A 22,237-nucleotide genomic window follows, 5' to 3' on the forward strand; every position below is an offset into this window, starting at 1 on the left:
AACAGCTTTATTGTTGTGCTTTGACAATGAACCAAAGATTTCATTAACATTTGAAAAATGTCATTTAAAATTATTATTAAATATCACAATTTTATAATTGTCACCTTTTGTCTCAAGGTTTCTGAATCATTAGTTAGGAGAAAATGTATTTACTACATTTAATACACTAATACTTTATATTTCTTCCAGGAAAAAGGAAATTTAAGCCCCATCAGAAAGAATCCTCTTTATCTTTTTCTAACCTTTTTTAGGTCAATTATAAAAACACATCATGCTAGCATATAACCAAAGAAACATGGCTTAACTTTTCTTCCCCTATTTACAAATTCATAAAAAATCCACAGAAATTTCTATTTTAAAAATAATGACTAGAGATAATACAAAGTCTATCATCCATAGATCAGAAGACTAGGTTACATTTTTTAATAATCAGTGGTTAGGAGCAGAAATCTTGTCAAAAACTAAATGTCTCACAGTTCAAAGATGTTAATTCTAAAGCAGAATAAATAAAGTCTCATACTTCACTGAGCTTGCTGTTTATACCAATGAAGCTTCTGGGGGAAATGCAATAGGCAGCTACTCTACTTAAGGCGATATCCTTTCTACCAGACACAGAAACATGGTAAGGCTAAGGATAATAAAGAATGTAGTGGCAATGCAGGAGCATCACACAGATAATGATGCAAATAAGGGAAACAGATCTTTAAATAAATCTGATACTCTAGCATATAACAATAATGGCATTTTAAGCAGCTGCAAAAGATGAATACTTCAATAAATAATACTGGAGCAACTGGTTAAACATTAACAAATTAAGTTAGAGCTTTACTACTTTCATGTACCAAAATATTATAGGCAGATACATGTAAATATAAATACAATGTGAAATTTAAGAAATATTTATGATCTTGAGGTAGGTAAAATATTTCTAAATTTGAAAGAAAATCAAGAAGCCCTAAGAGGAAAAACAGATAGATTTGATTACATAAAAGCTTCAAATTTCTACAATGTAAAATATATTCTGAATAAAATTTTTGAATAACCAGCAAAGTAGGTAAAACTAGTTGTAATTATTATCACAAAGTTTGTTGTCTTTGATATAAAATTATCTTATATTTAGATAAATATATAATGCAAATCACATGTACAAAATAACTATGAATAGGCAATATTAAAATATTACTAACCCCAAGATTCTGTTTTAAAAGCAAAGTATAACAGATATTTTTCACTCACCAGTTCAACAAATAAAATTTGCTCTCTATTGGGTCTAAAGGAGAAAGGTCACACCTTTTGGGTGGAGGGAGGGGGTACCCATGTGAAAATCTGATATGTACAAACCCTTTAAAAGCAAATCTACACAGACAGGCATTGGGTCTCCATTCAAGTACTCCCTCAACACAGAACACATTGTTCTAACAACCTGGCATTCTGTGATGCTCCCCTTCCCAACACAATCACTGAAGTCAAACAGCTATATAAACAAATGTGAAGAAAGCTGACAGTGCCCAGCTATTAGATATGTGTCCGGGTCTTAAAGATTTAAAGTTAAACATGTGGCCATCTAGAAGGGAAGCAAAAAAGCCCACATAGAAGAAGCACACCAGCCCGTGTGATCACAAGGTGTCGATGGGATCAGGAATCAGGCATCAAAGAACAAAAAATCCTATCATTGTGAATAAGGAGGAGTGCAGAGTGGAGACCCAAAGCCCATCTGTAGGCGACTGGACTTCCCTTACAGAAGGGTCACAAGGAAGGAATGAGTCAGCCAGGGTACAGCATAGCACCAAGGAACACACAACATTCCTCTAGGTCTTTAATGCTCCACCATCCCCACTCCCATCCCCACCCCTGCCAACTATCATGATCCCAGTTCTACCTTACAAATCCAGCAAGACCAGAGCATGTACACTGGTACAAATAAGCTCTCGACACACGAAATCCAGAACAGATAAACCCCTCAGGAACAGTCATGGGAGTAGCGATACTATGAGGGTAGGGTGAAGGTGGAGGGAGAAATGGGCAATCAATTACAATAATGGACGTATTAACCCCCCACTACCACCCCAGGGGATGAACAACAGAAAAGTGAGCAAAGAGAGACAGCAGACAGTGTAAGATATGAAAATAATAATTTGTAATTTATCATGGGTCCACAAAGGTGGGAGGGGGTAAAAAGGGGGCTGATACCAAGGGCTCAAGAAGAAAAAAAATACTGCTGTGCCCTCGGTGTCAGCTCGGGTCACCATCATTGTGCTCTGAGGTGGTGGGTTGCCAGAGCTCCCCCTGCTTTGGCCTCACGTGTTGCTCTTTGGAGACTTCATCACCCAGGTTACAATACCAGATGGGCCAAAATCATTCTCCCGAAAATCATCGGGAACGGTAATGGTCTGGACAGCCCTGTAGCAGTTACGGTTTTCTTTGGTGCCAATGACAGTGCTTTAAAAGACGAGACTCCTAAACCACACATCTTGCTGGAAGAGCATGGTGCAGTACCTGAAGTCTGTAGACATCTCAGAGAACAGAGTGATGATCCTATCACTCCACTTCTTCTTTGTGAGAAGAAAATGAGTGTATCCTAGGAGGTTGCTAATTAAATCGCCTAAACTTGCTTGCTGGTGAATATGTCAAGGCCTGTTTACAATTAGCCCAAGCCTGCGGGACCAATGTACTTGACCTGTAGAGCCTGAGGCAAATGGACAATCAGGATTTCTCATCCTGCTTATCAGATGGACTACATTTATCACCAAAGGGGAATGAATTTCTTCTCACAACTTTGGCCTTTGTTGGAGGAGATCTCTCCCCTGCCCTTGCTGCTTCCTTACTGGTGAGATGTTGCGGAAGCAAACTCTGAATGAAGTCTGCCGGGAGATGTCAGCCACAGAACTGGCAAATTAGGATGTTAGCCCACAGGATGTAGAGCTGCTGGTGCACACACAGTCCAAGATGACCAAGCAAAACCACTTTTCTCTCATGACTCTGTATTTGCCACCAATATCAATAAAAGCACTAGGTTTTTTTTTCAGAGAAACTTTAAAAAAATGTTTTGAAAATGATGGCACCATGTACAAATGTGTTTGATGAAATTGGTGTATGGATTGTTATATGAGCTATAAGAGTTCTCAATAAAATGATTTATTAATTTAAAAAAAGCAAATCTATACTTAGTTCTTCCAAAGAAATAATCAGGAAAGTCAGCAAAAGTGCTAGTATTACAGTATTCATAGCCATGTACTATTAAATGAGAAATACCATAAGTATAATCAATTCATCAAATAGGTATATTAATACAATGGAATCATATGCAGCCATTTTCAAAACTAAGTTAGATGAATCTAGACCAGGCAAAAAATATATGTAGTATGATATAAATTATTTTTAAAATATATTTATATTGGTAGAAAAATATATAGAATGCTATACAAATACTAAACATTGGTATCCTTAGGTGTGAAATCTTAGGGGGGGTGAAATTTATTAACTTCTATAATATTATACTTTGTATACTAAAAAATATTTTTACTTAATAATTAGGACAATTATAAAGGTATATAAAGATTGAAAAGTTGTTTTCTTTTTAATTTTGGTTTGATTATTAGAACAGACCTCTAGTTCCTTCCTAGTATTTCTTAATACATTGTAAGAACACATTGTGAACACATTCTTAATACATCGTAAGAACGTAATCCTACATATTGTCCCTTCCACTAACATGTAGGATAAACAGCTCCAAGGTGAAAAACAAATTTGCCAGTGGAGTATCAAGTGAGATGTTATATCGTGAAATGACTAAATAAAAATGATAAGTTAATGAATAAAACTTGGGAAATCGAAGGAATTATTTAATAAAAACTATTATTTCTTACCTTTGCATATTTCATTGATATCAGGATGGGGTTTGGACTCAGCTCTAAGAGCTACGTCTTCACCAAAGAACAACCTTTCAAATACAAGAAAAGGGATAGATTATTTAAGGGTGGGAAAAAAGGCTATTATTGCAACCATTATTTTTGGATTGACTTGCTGCCCCCCTAATGGTCGCCTTAACTGGACCATGATTCGGGCTTGGCGGTTGTGTAATGATGTAATGTGGCAGTTATGTAGTTAGCTCCCATGACATGATTAGATGTGATACGTCAATCAACTGTAAGGATTAAGGATGAGGTGCAATGCCCTTAATCTCTCCACAGCTTTGATGTAATGTAAAGGACGTTTCCCTAGAAAGTGACCTATAATACCTTTTACTTGACAGGAGATAAAGAAAAAGGCAGAGATCAGAGGGACCTATCACCATCAAAAAAGAAGCTGAGTGGAGTGTGTCTTTGGACCTGGAGCCTCTGTCTTGAAAAACCCATAGAACCAGGGGAAGAAGCTACCACACTGAAATCTCCAAGGAACACTGGGCCTACAGATGCTGCAAGGGGACAAGGGCCTTTCCCCAGTGACAACAGAGACAAACTATTCCCTGAGAGCCATGCTCTGGATTTGGACTTCTAGCCTCCTAAACTGCCATTAAATTGTCAGAGATTCATAGCATGCTACTAGGCAAGCTTAATTATCATATTTTCTATTTTAAAAACAAAACAAACTTTTGAAAGTCCAAGACTGCAACAGTACTGTACTAAGGTGTGTTAGTCTGGACTGACTAGAAGAAACACATCCAGAGACATTCTTATGTGCTTAAGAGTTTTATATCCAAGAAAGTACATATTAAGAAAACATCCCAGCCCAATCCAGATCAAGTCCATAAGTTCAATATTAGCCCTTAAGTCTGATATTAGCCCATATGTCCAATACTATATATTCTTTTTTTTCCCACAGTAGATTATCTACTATATATTCTTCTAGCAACTCATGTAGCACATGCAATGAAGCTGAAAGCAGGAAGATCACGGGCTAGTGGGTGAAAAGTCCTGTAGAAGCATCTCAGCACTGGAGTGACTCTCCATGTGGCTCCTCCAGCTCCAAGGCTCCAGCTGCCATAAGCATAGCTTCATGTGGCTGCTCAACAGGAACGTGAAGCAAAGAGAGTGTGGCCTGGCCTCCAGTAAGCTATTTATCGACCTCAAGCCTCCAAATGAGACCCATCCAGATGCAACTTGATTGACAGGCTACACTCCACCCACTTTTACCTTAATATCCTCAAGTTAACAAGTTATATAAATACCACATAAGATATGCTCATATGACTTGTTAATCAAGTTTTGTGTTTATTTTGTTGTTTTACTTTGTATGGAATATGTCCAACCAAGTTTGTCATACTGCAGTGGCTTGCCTGTTGATGTAATGATGGAAGATAAGGCACCAGGGTTTAGAAAAAAAAAAAAGGATCATCCAAGGTGAACAAGTTCAGTGGTGCTTCCAGACTAAGAAAAGTCTACAGAGCATGAATAGACTGTTCACTTCTGATGGATTAGCCACTGAAAACCTTATTAATAACAATGGAACACTGCCAGATATAATGCCAGGAAAAGGCTTCTCAGGTTGAAAGGCATGCAGAATATGACTAGGGAAGAGCTGCCTCATCAAAGTAGAGCTGACCTTAAATGACATGAAAGAAGGAAACTTTAAGGGCCTTCGTTTGCTGACAGGGCACAACTCAAAATGAAAAGAAAACCTCCAAACATTCATCAGAATGTAGAATGCAATGCATAAAAATAAATATCCCTATGCAGTAGTGAGCTGATATGAGTTATTTTCAGATGGACAATGCTTTCATATACCAGAATGACAAATTTAAGAGAAATGGCATATATCTGTCATCAGAAACATTTTAAGATCTAGCTTGACGTATGATACTGTCTGTGACAGGAATCTCTACAACTACAAGGAAGTCCAGTTAAGACAACTATTATTCAGATATGCACACCAAACACTACATTGATGTAGAAATTAAAGAATATCACCAGTTTCTTCATTCTGAAATTGATTAAACATGTAATCAAGATATAGTGAGATTACTGGCAACTGGAATGCAAAAATTGGAAACAACGAGGAATAATCAGTAGTTAGAAAATACGGTTTTGGTGATAGAAATGAAGCTGGGATTGCATGATAGAATTTTGTAAGACCAACAACTCCTTCATCACAAATTACTTTTTTCAACAAAAATGATGATTATACACCTGGATAGAATTGCCAGGTGGAATACATGGGAACCAAACTAACTACATTCATGGGAAAGGATGATGGGAGTTCTATTATCATGAGCCAAAACAAAGGCCAGGAGCTAACTGTGGGATAGACCTTCAACTGTTGTCTTGTAAGTTCAAGGTAAAAAGCATTGGGCTGCTAGCTATAGAGTCAGCAGTTCAAGGGAGAAAATAAAAATTTTCTGTTCTCATAAAGATTCATAGCCTCCATCAGACTTGACCAGAAAACAATGGAAAACATTGATGGCACCCCATCAAACTCGATGAGAAAACACTCATAAAGGCTAACAAACAGACCAGGAACTAACTATTGATAGGCTTTTCTTTTTTTGTTGTTTGCTTTGCTTTGTCTTGTTTCTGTGCTTATTATTGTCTCTGCATGTCTATCTAAATAAGATTGGTGGAATAAACAATCCAGAGGAGAAAACAACAGAGGAACATGGGAGAGGGGGAGTCAGGGGAAAGGAAAGGGAATGGTGCCAACAAACCCAAAGACAAGGGAACAACAAGTGATCTAAAGTAAATGGTGAGGAGGTTATAGGATGCCTGCTGGGTCTCAATCAAGGGAAAAGTAGCTGAGAGTAATTACCAAAACCCGAATGAAGGCCAAAGATGATAGCGGGACAAGAGGAATGGAAAAAAGAAATACAGAAAGAACTAAGAAACAAAAGACATTTATAAAGGTCTAAATACAGGCTTGTATATATATACATATATATACATATATTTATATATAACTATAGGGAAATAGATTTTTGTACATATATTTATGTTAAGTATCAAGGGAGCAGACAGATAGATATTGGGCCTCTACTCAAGTACTCCCTCAATGCAAGAACACTTTGTTCTAATAACCCAGCATTCTGTGATGCTTACCTTCCTGAAAGGATGGCTGAAGACAAAATGGGTACATAAGCAAATGTAGTGAAGAAAGCTGATGGTGTCTGACTATCAAAAGATACCACATCTGGGGTCTTAAAGGCTTGAAGATAAACAAGTGGCCATCTAGCTGAGAAGCAACAAAGCCCCTAGGGAAGAAGCACAGCACCCTGTGTGATCATGAGGTGTCCATGGGATCATATATCAGGCATCAAAGAGCCAGAACAAAAAGTCTTATCCATGTAAATGAAGGGGAGGGTGGAGTGGAGTCCCAAAGCCCATCTGTAGACAATAGGACATGCCTTTATAGAAGGATCACAAGGAAGAGACGAGCTAGTCAGGGTGCAGTATACCACTAATGAAACATACAACTTTCCTCTAGTTCTTTAATGCTTCCTTCTCCCCACTATCATGACTTTAATTCTACCTTACAAATCTGGCTAGACTAGAGCATATACACTGGTACAGATACGAGATTGCAATCCAGGACAGATAAACCCCTCAGGTCCAATAAGGAGAGTAGCAATACCAGGAGGGTTAGGGTAAGGTCAGGGAGGAAGGGGGAACCAAGCACAATGATAGACATATAACCCCCTTCCAGGGGACGAACAACAGAAAAGTGAGTGAAGGGAGATATCCATCAGTGTAAGACATGAAAATAAAAACAACCCCAAATTATCAGGGGTTCAAGAGGGAGGGCGGGTGGGAGAGGTAGGGAAAAAAGAGTGGATAACAAAGGTTTAGTGGAAAGAAAATATTTTGAAAATGATGATGACAACATATGTACAAATGTGCTTGGCACAATAGACTCGTGTAGGGATTGAGATAAGAGCTGTAGGAGCACCAGTAAAATGATTTAGTAAAACAAACCAAAAAATAAGATAGGTTTGCATGGGAAAAAAGAACCAAATAGATTTTAAATTTCATTTTAAATTTATAAATGTATTTCATACTTAATAAATTTATAGCTAAATAAATTTATAATTAAATAGATTAAAACAAAAAAGATTCACAGCTTCAGATATCCACAGAGGCAGGCAGTTCTATTCTGCCCTACAGGGGCTCCGTGATATCGTTAGGTGCCATCGAGTCAATTTTGACTCATTGCAATGCTGTGTACAACAGAACAAAGTGCTGCCTAGTCCTTTACCACCCGCACAGTTGTTATGTTTGAGCTCATTATTGTAACCAGTTTGTCAATCCACCTAGTTGAGGGCCTTCCTCTTTTTCCCTGCTTCTCTTTTCACCAAGCAGGAGGTCCTTCTCCAGGGACTGGTCTCTCTTGACAACTTGCCCAAAGTAGATGAGAAATCTCGCCATCCTTGCTTTTAAAGATCATTCTGGTTGAATTTTTGCCAAAACAGATTTATTTGTTCTTTTGGAAGTCCATAGTATTTTTTTTAATTCTTTGCCAGCACTATAATTCAACTGCATCAATTCTTTAGTATTCCTTATTCAATGTTGAGCTTTCACTTGCATAGCAGGCAATTGAAAATACCATGGGTTGGCGCAGGCACACTTTAGTCCTCAAAGTAACATCCTTGCTTTTAACACTTTAAAGAGGTTTTGTGCAGCAGTTTGGCCCCGGAAATATATCTTTTGATCTCCTGACTGCTGCTTCCATAAGCATTGATTGTGAATGCAAGAAAAACAAAATCCTTCACAACTTCCATCTTTTCTCCATTTACCATGTTGTCACCTATTTGGTCTAGTTGTGATGATTTTAGTTTTCCTTACATTGAGTTGTAATCCAAACTGAAGGCTGCAATCCTTGATCTTCATCGGCAAGTGCTTAATCACAAGAACAGATTTGACACATTGAACACTAATGATTAAAGACTTGAATAATTTGGGATAAAATTCAAAAGATCATACATGAAGAAAGCAGAGTCACTTAAAAACAAAACAAAAAAGACTCAAGTAGATATCAGAAGTAACTCTAAAATGTAGAGTAGCTAAAGCAAAGTGAAGAAAGGATGAACTAAAAGAGTTGAACAAGTAATTTCAAAGAGCACTTTGAGAATATCAATCAATAAATGGAAAGAGTGAAGTTGTTAAGGATTTCATTTTACTTGGATCCATTGTCAGTTCTCATGGAAGCAGCCGTTAAGATATCAAGCAGCCTATGGCATTAGGCAAATCTGCTGCAAAAGAACTCTAAAAAGTGTTGAAGAGCAATGATGTCACTTTGAAGACCAATGTGCACCTGTCCCAAGCCATAGTAGTTTTCAATCACCTATATGCATGTGAAAGCTAGACAATGCATAGGAAGACTGCAGAAGAACTGACCTATTAGAATGATGGTGCCTGTCAAGAATGCTGTCGGGACCACGGACTGCCGGGAGAATAAACAAATCTGTCTTGCAAGAAGTACAACCAGAATGTTCCTAAGAGCAAACATGGCAAAACTTCCTTTCACATGTTATCTGGCAGGACCAGTCCCAGGAGAAAGACATAATGATTAGAGAGGGTCTGAAAAAAAGAGATGCGCCCCTCCCCCGAGAAGAATGTGTTCCAAAGGACGACATTGACTCTGCAGCTCCGGGAGAGGGACATATCTGATCAGAGCACACGGGAGCAGATGAAGGGGGAGGAGGAGTGAGTGGAGCACAGCCTGGCCCACCAGGCTGTGAGGATGATGTTCCTGAGTAGAGCAGCCAGGCCACAGAGAGGACAACATGGCTGGCCCCACTATGAGACATGATGCCCCTCAGTGACTAAGGGTGATACAGGGGACAGCACCGGGGACACAGTGTGGGAACTGCAGCTGACCTGATCCCACCACACTGAGGCAAAGCACTGGGGGAGTGCAGTGGAACAGCAAGGGAATGCTGAAGTGGACTTTGGGGCTAGGGCGTGGTGCCCCAACAGATTGGACTGGAAAACACTCCTAAGGGCCAACAAATGATCCTTGAACTAACTACAAGCTTTTCTTTCGTGAAGTGTTTTGTTTTGTTCTTTGTCAGTGGTTTGTTTTGTTGTCTGGTTGTATACTGTTGCTTTGTTTTCCTCTGTCTTGTTTTCGTGCATGTGTCTCCACAGGTCTGTCTGAATAGGACAGGCTGGATGAACTATCTGGAGGAAAAACAATGGGACCGACAGTTCCGGGGGGACTTGGGGTGGGGGGAGGTAGGGGGGCAAGGAAGTGGTGTTAACAAACACAGGGACAAGGGAACAACATGGGACCCAAAATGGTAGTGAGGGGGGAGTGGCAGGCCTGGTGGGGAATGATCAAGGGTAAGGTTGCGCAGAGAAGAGGTATAGCTGTAGCCCAGGTGGGGACGGAGTATGGTAGTAGGGCAGGAGGAAAGTCAAGGGAGATGGAGGAAAAAGCTAGGAGTCAAGGGGCATTTATGGAGGTCTAGACAAAGACATGTACATGCAAATATATATATAAGGTTGGGGAAATAGATCTATGTGTCTATATTTATAGGTTTAGTATTAAGGTGGCGGAAGGACCTTGGGCCTCTACTCAAGCACTCCCTCAATGCATGAATACTTTCTTTTATTAAATTGGCACTCTACGATGCTCACCCTCCCAACACAACTGCTGAAGCCAAAGCGGGTGAATAAGAAAATGTGGTGAAGAAAGCTGATGGTGCCCGGCTATCAAAAGAGATAGTGTCTGGGGTCTTAAAGGCTTGAAGATGAACAAGTGGCAGAAGCAATAAAGACCACATGGAAGACGCACACCAGCCTGTGCAATCACGAGGTGCCAAAGGGACCAGGTATAAGGCATCATGAAAACTAAAAAAAAGTGTATATATATATATATATATATATATATATATATATATATATATATATACATACACACACACACATATGTATATATATATCAGAGTGAATGAAGGGGGAAGTGCAGAGTGGAGACCCAAGGCCCATTTGCCAGCCACTGGAGATCCCCTCATAAAGGGGTTTAGGAGAGGAGATGGGTCAGTCAGGGTGCGATGTAGTACCGATGAAGACAGATTTCCCCCAGATCCTGGATGCTTCCTTTCCCCAACTACCATGATCCGAATTCTACCTTGCAGGACTGGATAGGGCAGAGGTTGTACACTGGTGCATATGGGAGCTAGAGGCCAGGGAATCCAGGGTGGACGATACCTTCAGGACCAGGGGTGTGAGGGGCGATGCTGGCAGAGTGGAGGGTGAGTGGGTTGGAAAGGGGGAACCGATTACAAGGGTCCACATGTGACCTCCTCCCTGGGAGATGACGGCAGAGAAGGGGGTGGGGAAGGGAGACTCCGGATAGGGCAAGATATAACAAAATAACAATCTATAAATTATCAAGGGCTCATGAGGGAGGGGGAGCAGGGAGGGAGGGGAACAAAAAAAAGAGGACCTGATGCAAAGGGCTTAGTGGAGAGCAAATGACTTGAAAATGATTAGGGCAAATAATATAGGGATGTGCTGTATACAATTGATGTATGTATATGTATGGATTGTGATAAGAGTTGTATGAGCCCCTAATAAAATGTTAAAAAAAAAAAGAGAGATGCGTCTCACTCACATTCTCCTAAGTAAAACTATTCCCCAGCATGTCCCCCATAATAATGCCAAATTTAAGGTGCTGTAGGCAAACACATGGTCACTCATTATACTCTTGAAGGTCAATTGCTTGAAGGCTATCTGCTTGAAGGTTATCTGCCATCAAAAGCAATCAGACCCTATTGTCTGTCCCAACCTAAGTAGGGTTCACTCCCCTAAAGAAGCGTTCAGATACCTAAGGCAAAGCCAGCTCAGAGACAACCAATCAAGGTTAGGCTGCCATCTTGACTCTAGAGCATGCCCCTCCTATTACGTATATAACTTCCTGTCACAGTATGTCTTTAGTGTCTCCCCTTCCTATGATGTAGGCCTAGCCTATCCCCTTCCTGTTGTGTATACATGTCTGTGGGACACAACGCCTTTGGGGGTCAAATGACCCTTTCACAGGGGTCGCCTAAGACCACTGGAAAACACATATTTCTGATGGTTGGGGGTCACCACATGAGGAACTGTATTAAAGGGTCACGAAATTAGGAAGGTTGGGAACCACTGCTCTAGTACAACCACTTCCTGTTCCATATTTACCTGTTACATGTTTACCATGGCCTCCAAACCCAAGGCTATATTAGCTCGTGAGACTACATTAAGCTTTCTCTCTCTCTGCTCAGACTTAATTCATGAAGCAATCGAGAAGATGAGCCCTGGGATATTTTATCTTGTTTGATGTCTCTTTAATTTACCCTCATAAAAGTAACTTGGATTTACCAAAGTTCTTCCTCCACTCAAATTTTTTCATTGTTGAGAAGAACCAAGGTAAACCATGACAGAAACCTAACTAAATGGACTTGCTTCTCGTCCAAACCCAAGGAAGCTCTGTTCTGGTCCCCTCCCAGCCCTACCTCCCCATAGCAGGGATACCAAGCAGTGTGAGAATGGCTCTATAGAGCAGCCTGTAGCAGCTGTAAGTAGTGAACAAGCTAAAGCTCCACACAAGCTGGAGGGAGCACCAACCCTACTCTACCAAAAAAAAAAAAAAAACCCCATCCCAGGGAGACAGCTCTGTAAGGCCCAGCTTGCAGCACCTAAAAGCATGGTCACTGGGGAGCATTTTCCCCCATTGTTTTGCAGATAACCCTCACTTGGCCCATTAGCAATGTATTAGCGTACAGATATACATACATAGAGTGCTAACAAACAGGGGGATGGGGGCTGAGTTCCCAGACCAGAGAGATTAGTCAATCCCTAGTTTTAAAGCACACCATCTGGCCTCCAGGCAGTCTACAAACTGGACATATCCTTCAGTGGGTGGTGCTCCTGGCAGGGTGTCTACCCAGGTATACGGTGAAACTGCACCATGGGATTTACACAGCAAAGGTAAGGAGTTTGTGCATGAAACAAATTATAAGCCCAGGACCCTGAGGGTGCTCCTGGCTGAGGTATTGCATAGACTAAGCAGTCCATCAGCTATCCCACAATACCAACCCCTGATAAGTACCCAAAGCCACTTAGATAAGTAACCTGCCCTCAGCAGCCATTGCTTCACCCCTCCCCACTAGACCACACAGGTCGGTGGTAGTTTTAGACCCCTCCCCATTTGGTCACTGTCATCATCTGAAAAGAAAAAGAATCCTGTATCCTCCTTCCTGATCCACTAAAGGCCAATTCCTTTAAGACAGTGGTTCTCAACCTGGGGTCCCAACCCCTTTTGGGAGTCAAACTACCCTCCCACAGAGGTCGCCCGATTTATAACAGTAGCAAAACTACAGTTATGAAGTAGCAACGAATATAATTTTATGGTTGGGGTCACCGTAACATGAGAAACTGTATTATAATGGGTCACGGCATTAGGAAAATTGAGAACCACTGGTTTAAGATAATTAACTTAAATCACAAGAATACAGGACACTCTCAGCCCTACCAGATATCCAAATTATTCCCCTAGCTTTAACTTCAACCCTACCCTGACATCCTGAAAGACTCTAATAACTGATGTAATAGCTTATGGGGGATATGTGTAGGGGCACAGTTTGATGGGGATGGGAATTGGAGAGCAATCAATGAATGCAGGAGTGGGGAGGAAGCACTAGAACTGATTGTGATGATGTGTATACAACTCTTTTTAAAAGTGACTTAAGTATAGATGTGTATGATATGTAAATTTTATATCAAGAAAATTATAAAAGAAGAAGAAACCAAAGTTGACCAATGGTTTCCATGGGTAAAGAAGAAAGAGTTTTTGCTTAAGGGACATTTAGTTTATGTTGATGGTGGTGGAATAATTTGGAAAAGGAGATCGATGAGGGCTATCAACATGAAGAATAATCAATAGCACTGAATTATACATGTAGTAGTTGGAGAATGTTTTGTTGTGTATATTTTTTGCTACAATTAAACAAAATAATTACACTAATAACAATGAGTACACTGAAGAAGAAAATATTCTAATGTGGATTAAGCGGGGGATGGGGTGGGGAGGGAGCTGATATCAATGAGTTCAAGAAGGAAAGGAATGTTTGGAAACTGTGATAGCAGTCTGTATTAGCTCCCAATAAAATGGTTTTGAAATAAGTAAATAATAATAATTTAAAATTTAAAAAATGATTGTGGCAATAATCATACAAGTCTTTTGGATTTAACTGAACTACTGAATTGTATGATATATACATGAAATGCCAATAAAAGTTTTTTAGAAAAAGGAAATCTCATGGTTTGAGTCAGGGGCACTTTAACGTGTTAAAGAACAAAGTAACATCTTCGTTCTTTAACATTTTATAAAGATCTTATGCAGCAGATCTGTTCAATGTAATACATATATCATTTGATTTCTTAATTGCTGCTTCCAGGAGTATAGATTATGGATCCAACTAAAACAAAATCCTTGACAACTTCAATCTTTTCTTCATTTATCATGATATTGTTTATTGGTCTAGTTATGAGAATTTTTTTTCTTTACCTTGAGGTGTAATCTATTCTAAAGTCTTTGATCTTCATCTGTAAGTGCTTCAAGTCCTCCTCCCTTTTAGCAAGCAAGGTTATACGACCTGCATATTATAAGTTGTTAATTAGTCCTCCTCCAATCCCAATGCCAAAAATTTCTTTAGTCCAGGTACTCATTTTATCTGTTCAGCATACAGACTGAATAAGTATGGTAAAAGGATACAACCCTAATCCAACCCTTTCCTGATTTTAAACCATGCAGTAGTCCTTTGTTCTGTTTAAATGGCTGCCTCTTGGTTTATGTACAGGTTCCATGAGTACAATTAGATGTTCTATAATTATCATTCTTTGAATTATTATACATAGTTTGTATGGCCCACAGAGTTGAATGCCTTTGCACAGTCAATAAAATACAAGTAAATATCTTTCTGGTATCCTCCACTTTCAGCAAAGATCCATATGGCTCCACCAACGATATCCCTTGTTCCATGTGCTCTTCTGAATCTGGCTTGAATTTCTAGTGGTTCTCTGTCAATGTACTGCTGCCATTTTTAAACTTTCTTCAGCAAAATTGTACTTGTATATAATATGAATGGTATGTTTCATATGGTCCTCATTCTGTTTGGTCATCTTTCTTTGGAAAGGGCACAAATATGAGATATTTTAATTGGCATTCTGTCAATTCCTGGAATCTTGCACTGCCTTCAGTGCAGTTTGGATTTCTTCCTTCAATACCATTGGTTTTTAATTATGTACTACCTACTGAAATGGATGAACATCAACCAATTGTTTTTGGCACAGTGACTGTACATTCCTCCCCTCTTCTTTTGACGCTTCCTGCATCATTCAGTGTTTGCCTATACAATTCTTCAGAATGCCATGGGAGGCTTGAGTTTTTTCTTCAGTTCTTTCAGCTTTAGAAATTCCGATCTGTTCTTCCTTTATGGTTTTCTAATTCCAAGTCTTTGTATAATTCATTATAATATTTTAGTTTTGTCTTCTTGAGCTGTCCTTCAAATGTTCTTTTCAGCTCTTTTACTTCATCATTCCTTGAGATGCTTTAGCTTCTCACATTTAAAAAAAAGTTTCAGGGTATCTTCTAACATCGATTTTGCCTTTTATTTCTTTTCTATGTTTTTAACCAAGCATTGCCCAATTGCATTGAGCAAATCTGCTGCAATAGACTTAAGAAATATTAAAAGCAAAGATGTCACTTTGAAGATTAAGGAGTACCTGACCAAAGCCTTGGTATTTTTCAATCACCTCATATGCATGTGAACAAACAAATCTGTCTTGGAAGAAGTATAGCCAGAATGCTCCTTAGAAACAAGGGTGGTATTCTTTTGTATGTACGTAGAGTCACTATGAGTAGAAACCAGAAAGGCCACATATAAGAGAAACCCTAATCACTGTAGTGTGTGTGTGTGTGCAAGGAAAACTATTCTTTTCACCAAAATTTTGTAAATTTTTAAAGTTTTTGAAGCTGCATTTCCATCTAACATTATGTCTATACATGTCTATGTCTATACATTTCTAATGTCATAAAAATTCTTCCCCAAACCATTAAATATTGATAATAATGCACATAATATAATCCTTAGTTAATTTAAGTATCAAAGTTCTAACATAGCTAACTTTTAAATTTTTTAAATTGTAAATACCTCTGATAAATTTCATTATACATAGTTTTCTGTCAACTTTTTTTTACTGTTTCCTAAAAGGAAAAATTGAGTACTACAAAAAAGTACTTATTCATGTTAGTCAGCAAATGAACTGAAGATAATACTGATTTTCTGATTATGATTTTTTTTAACTACTTAGCTATACAAAACAGAATAATGATTGGCCTGCTAGAGAGCTTTACCCAGGATGTGCTTCTCATTCCATAGCTGAAACCTGTGCATGATAAACAGCCTTAATTTGCATGTAGTTAAGCAGAGAAAATGAAGAAGAAAATCAACCCAAAAAACCCACTAACATTCAGTCCCAGTCGTGCTTAGGCTCTGAATTGTCATGCCATTAAAAATCAAAAAAGCTAATTTTGAAATTTTGGCTATGAGGTATAACAGTATGGCATTTCCATGGCATTGCAAAAGAGTGTTTTAAAAAGAATCAGAAGAAAAAAAATGACTGGCAACTCAAGAGAGACGTAGCTATCCGTTGCCAAACCTCTTTCTCTACTCATTACAAGTAAAAACAATAGAGAATACAAATGGTAATCTGAGACTTCTGAAAAGTAAATCATCTTGGACCAGAGACTGAAGTTAAAATCAAAATAAAAACCAAACAACATGGGTGAGTTTCACTGTTTTTTTGCCTGAAGTCAAGATCTAAATAAAAATCAACAAAGGTGAGTTTCACTGGCACCTATCCCAAACCTTACTTTAATCCAGCGGTTCTCAACCTGAGGGTCGCAGCCCCTTTGGGGTTCACACGACTGGTTCATAACAGGAGCAAAATTACAGCTATGAAGGAGCAACGAAAATCATTGTATGGTTGAGGAGTCACCACAACATGAGGAACTGTATTAAAGGGTCTTGGCATTAGGAAGGTTGAGAACCACTGCCTTAATCCTTTTTTGTCTCTCAGTTTTGTTACAAACTGACATACCCCCCCACCCCCCACACACAGAGTAGAACTGCCCCTGTAGGTTTCCAAGACTGTAATTCGTTATGGTAGTAGAATGCCTCATCTTTTCCCCAGTGGGTGGAACTGTTGACCTTCTAGTTAGCAAGTCAGTGTATAAACCACTACATCACTAGGGCTCCCTGGTTTTGTCCCAAACTCCTAATGACTCTATAATGGCAGGGTAGAACTACCGCTGTGAGTTTCTGAGACTGCAACTCTTCTAGGTAGTAGAAAGTCTCATCTTTTCCCCAAGGAACGTCTGATGGTTTTGAACTGCTGACCTTGTGGTTAGCAGCCGAATGGATAACTACTAAACCACCAGGGCTCCTTTTGGGCTTTGTTCCACGGGCAAACTAATTCCTGGAATTTTTCAGTGAACATAAACAGCAAAAATATTCTTGAAGAAAGTTTCTATATCTAGCTAGAAGACTGGGGGAAATGGTGTGATGTTCTGCCCTGTGAGTACCAAGATGGTCTTCCTCAGAGGCATTAGCAAGTCCCTTCCAAGTGGTTTCTCAAGTCAACAAAGGACGGACACACACACACACACAACAAAGGTTTATTTAAGCATACGAGGGGGTACCTCTCCCCACCCCCCAAAAATGCGATTGTGCTGGGTGGGGCATAGGTTTTGCAATATACATTATTAATGCTAGGTGAACATCAAGGAGCACTGAGCAACTCACTCCGAGTTAGTTCACCCTGTGGTGTTTCCTGCGAAGGTTCTCTCTGGTCACAGTGAATTTTTTAGTGAAAGCAGTTTGCTCTCAAATGTGTGTGTGTGTGTGTGTGTGTGTGTGTGTGTGATGGCTGACTTAAGAGAACAGTGAAATTTTGTTTCCTGCTAGGAAAAAATGATGCAGAAACTGTTGTGATGTTGAACACAGCTTACAAAGACAGTGCTATAGCAAAAACTCTAGTGTATGAGTAGTTTTTCTCATTTCAAAAAAGGTGAAATGTTGATTGATGACAAACCTTGTTCTAGCCATCCGTCAACTTCCCAAATAGACAAAAATGCCAAATTGTGGTGGTGCATTTGGAGTTCATTCCCCCAAGTCAGCCTGTTCATCAAACTTTCTATTTAGAGGTTCTAAAAATATAGCATAACAATGTGTGACAAAAAAGGCCTGATTTGTGTCAGATGGGGGACTGGTTTTGCCACCACAACAATGCACCTGCTCATGCAGCCATCTCAGTGCTCCATTTTTGGGCAAAACACAGCATGCTTTTCTTGCCCCTCACACCTGACCTGGCTCCGTGCAACTTCTTTGTGTTTTTGTGAGTGAAGAGGGACATGAAAGGATAACAATTTGATGACTTAGAAGAGGTGAAGGAAAAAACGAGGAAGGTGCTGTCAGCCATCAAAACAGTGAGTTTCAAAAATGTTTCCAAGAATGGAATCGTAGATTTGACAAATGTATTAAATGTAATGGAGAGTACTTTGAAGGTTATAAGGTTGTTTTTAAAAAATATTTAAATACATAGTTTTGAAAAAAAAAACCTTTTTTTTTGGGGGGGGGGATGGTAAATACACCTCCAGGAGCTCAGTTGGTGTAGTGGTTACGCATTGAGTTCTAACCCCAAGGTCAATAGTTCAAAACCACCAGCCACTCCTTGGGCAAAAGGGGAGGCTTTATACTTCCGTAAAGAATCATAGTCTCACATGAACAGAGAGTTCACCAAAATGACATACAAATGGCTAACAAACACATGACATACAAATGGCTAACAAACTGTTCATGATCATTAGCCATCCAGCAGATACATATTAAAACCACAATAAGATGCCACCTTATACCCCAATTGAAAACAAACAAGCAAACAGAAAATAACAAGTGCTGGAGAGGTTGCAGAACGAATGGAACTCACATCCACTGTTGGTCGAGTTATAAATGCATACCACCTTTATGGAAAACGATATGGCAATACCTAAAACAACTGATAATGTACATTCCTTAAGCGTCAGTAATAAACCCCAAAGAAATGAGACACAATAGGAGTGGATGTGTGCTGCCCCATGTTTACTGCAGCACAGTTCACAATAGCAAGAAACTGAAGCAGCCCAAATGTCCAACAGACGAATGGACAAGAAACTCTGGTACATACACACAGTGGAATATTATGCGTCCAAAAAATCCCCAGTGATGCAAGCATGAAACACATGATTTGTTTAATTGATGTTTCTCCTTATAGTAGGCTCATATAATATTTGTCCTTTTATGATTGACTAACTTCACTCAGCATAATGGTTTCCAGGCCTGGGTGATACAAAGATGACAAATAACAAAATCCAACTGTGATGCAGGGAAAGGTATCAGAGCTTAAACTATGAACACAAAATTTGTAGAAAGCTATGGAGGGCAGTGGGAGCCCCAAATCCATCTGCAGAGTGTCTATTCAGATCAAGCCTCTAGCAGATCCCCAATGGCCACAATCAAAAGATATAAACACCCTGGCTATCAGACAGAGACAACCACAAACTTGATGGAAATACAGTATAATATGACACCTGGTCAGGTGACCTCCCTCTTGATGAATTCTGAATTTGCTCTAAGTTTAAATAATTCTTACTTGTTACTTAACAGTTTTCTCTCTGGCTTATTTTAATATTGCCAATAGTCTTTTCTTTCTTCCTTTCCCCGTTTTTGTCTTTTATTGTTGTTTCCCAGTTTATGAAGCACAAAAGGGGCAATGTATAGAGATGATAACTGATGTAATATCTTATAGGGATTATGGGGAAGAGTTAAGCAGAAATGGGGAGCAAATAATGAATGTGGGAGGGAGAGGGTACACTAGAACTGATTGTTCTTTTTAAAAGAGTTAACTATAGAAGCATATAATATGTGAATTTTATATCAATAAAACTATTGGACAGAAAAGGAGTTAGTCTCAGAAACACAAAGGGGCAGTTCTGCCCTGTTCTATAGCATCTCAAGGTTAGGCTCTTTACCAGGCTTGGTCTCAAGGTCCAATGTTCCCTTAGCAGACAGAAATCCCTATTCCGTCCATCTCAATGGTCCCTCTATGTCAGAGGACATGAAAAAAATACATGAGGTTAAAAATAAAACACACCAAAACTTCCCTCCCTTTGATCTCCTAAAGGAGTCCTGGTAAGCCAAACACTTGTAGGATTTCAATTATGTCTGCACTAGTAACTAGACAAATACATAGAGTTCAATTGAATAGACTAGAGAATCCAGAAACAAACCCACACAAATATAGTCCATTGAATTTCAACAAAAGTTCCAGGACAATTCAATAAGAGCCTTTTCCCCTACAAATGGTGCCACCCCAACCAGGTATTCATAGACAGAAAGATGAACCTTAACCTGTAATTTACACCATACACTAAATTAACGTATCATTAAACCAAATGAAACTCATTGCTATAGTTATTCCAACACGCAGGTCACAGTGCAATATCTTCATCTGCTGGTGCTAGAAAGTAAGCTAACAGAACAATCGCAGTTCAAAGCTACCAGCCAATCCATGGCAGAAAGATGAGGTTGTCTACTCCTGTAAAGACTTACAGTCTGAGAAACCCTAGAGTGTGTCACTAAGAGATGTAAACAACTTTGGCAGTGTGTTGGGGTGCCTGTCTCCATTTAGTTTCCTTGGTCTAGACTGCCTCTCTTCGTATGGCTATTCTCTGATCCATCTTCAGGCCTCTATTCACTTCTTCCGTGTAAACTCTGTAAACCATTTATATTGAGATAAATCCCTCTGGGTTCCTACATAGAGGGGCAGCGAAAAAGAGGAAGGCTCTCAATGAGATGGATTGACACAATGACTGCAATAGGCTCAAGCACAGGAACAACTGTGAGGCTGATGCAGATCAGAGCAGTATTCCGTTCTGTCGTGCACAGGGTCAGTCACCATGGGTCGGAAATGACTTGATGGTGTCTAAAAAGATCACCCAGCACATACTCAGTCCTGAGGTTTTCCACATTCTATTGAAATTACCTCTGTGTACCTTTCGCTGGCCTGCAACTTTCTCAACTTGCCCATTTTTACCTGGCATCTCACACAGGAAACGTGTTCAGAAAAGGCTTTGAGGAACTACCAAATTTTGATGACAAAACTATCCATTTCCAGTTTGCTAGGTACCTGGTATTCAATTGTGAGGCTGGCGCTGAGGACTGGCAGTGTTTCTTTCTGTTGTGCACTGAGTCCAAACGGGCCTGAACAGAATCGATGGCTCCTAACCACCACGGGTCCCCATACCACATAGCCTTCCCCCAGAGAAATTCTGTTAAATAGCTCCTTGCCCTGAGTGAGCTACCAGGTTCTTGGGGAAAATTGCATTTGAGTACTTTAGACTTTTTTTTTTTTCTTGTATCCCAGTTTAGAAAGATTTTTTTGGGGGGGATAAAAGAAGCCACCAAGTCACCCACTATAAACCTCAGTTTTTCTACATTGGGGTTGGGAGTATGTCTTATTTACAAGTTCTTAAACTTAAAGTGAGGCCAGGAGGCCTGGTGGCGCGGTGGCTTATAAATTGAGCTCACGGAAAGATGGTGGTTCAAGCTCACCAGCCCTTGAGTGGAGAAAAAAAGACGAGGCAGTCTGCTCCCCCTTCAGATTTACAGCTTCAGAACCCTATGAAGTGACTGACTGGCTTCACTACAAGTCGACATCGACTGGGTGGCAGTTGGGTTTGGTTTTTAGCTCACGCAAAGCCGCCAGGCTCAGTTTCCCTCCCGCCCGCAAGTTGAGGACGACTTCGCCCTAACACTTTCTACTCAGAACTCGGGCGCCCTCAGAGAGAGACCCCCCAGCCAAACCCCGGGCCACGAGGTGGAAAGCGTTCAGGCCTTCCTGGTGGTCACCTTCTCCAGGGCAGCTCCTCTTCATCCAGGTCGCTCTCGGACACCGACCCTTCGATCACCGTCTCGTCACTGTCCCAGTCTAGGGCCTGGGTGCCTTCGTCCATCTTCCCTGCCCGCCCACGCAGAATCTCTCCCCCTACTCCTCTGTCCCCCTCCCAAGGGAGGAGAAGGAGGCGCTCTGAGGACCACGTTGCGGTGGGTTGTGAGTTAGTAATAAGGCACGATAACTAATATTACAAAAATAATAAAACCCGCAGCTCTAGCTGAGCGCGCTGACAGGGCTGCGAGGCCGTCCGGGTCCGGGTTCTCCGAGGCCGCCGG

At 40.1% G+C, this 22,237-nt stretch overlaps 1 protein-coding gene and 1 pseudogene across 1 annotated transcript in view; one reads left to right on the top strand and one right to left on the bottom strand.

Moving 5' to 3' along the window:
* The window catches only part of ANKRD31 (ankyrin repeat domain 31), a 162,357-nt gene extending 140,337 nt beyond the window's left edge, over nucleotides 1–22,020 (bottom strand). The window contains exons 1-2 of the mRNA XM_075543046.1: nucleotides 21,917–22,020; nucleotides 3,867–3,940 (exon numbers count right to left, since the gene is read on the bottom strand). Of these exons, the coding sequence (XP_075399161.1) occupies nucleotides 3,867–3,940; nucleotides 21,917–22,020 (178 nt within the window). The remainder of the gene's footprint in view (nucleotides 1–3,866; nucleotides 3,941–21,916) is intronic.
* Nucleotides 903–2,906, top strand: LOC142438790 (isoamyl acetate-hydrolyzing esterase 1 homolog pseudogene; annotated as a pseudogene).
* Nucleotides 22,021–22,237: the final 217 nt, after the last annotated feature.

This window comes from Tenrec ecaudatus, chromosome 2 (genome assembly GCF_050624435.1).
Source record: "Tenrec ecaudatus isolate mTenEca1 chromosome 2, mTenEca1.hap1, whole genome shotgun sequence".
Taxonomy (NCBI): Eukaryota; Metazoa; Chordata; class Mammalia; order Afrosoricida; family Tenrecidae; genus Tenrec; species Tenrec ecaudatus.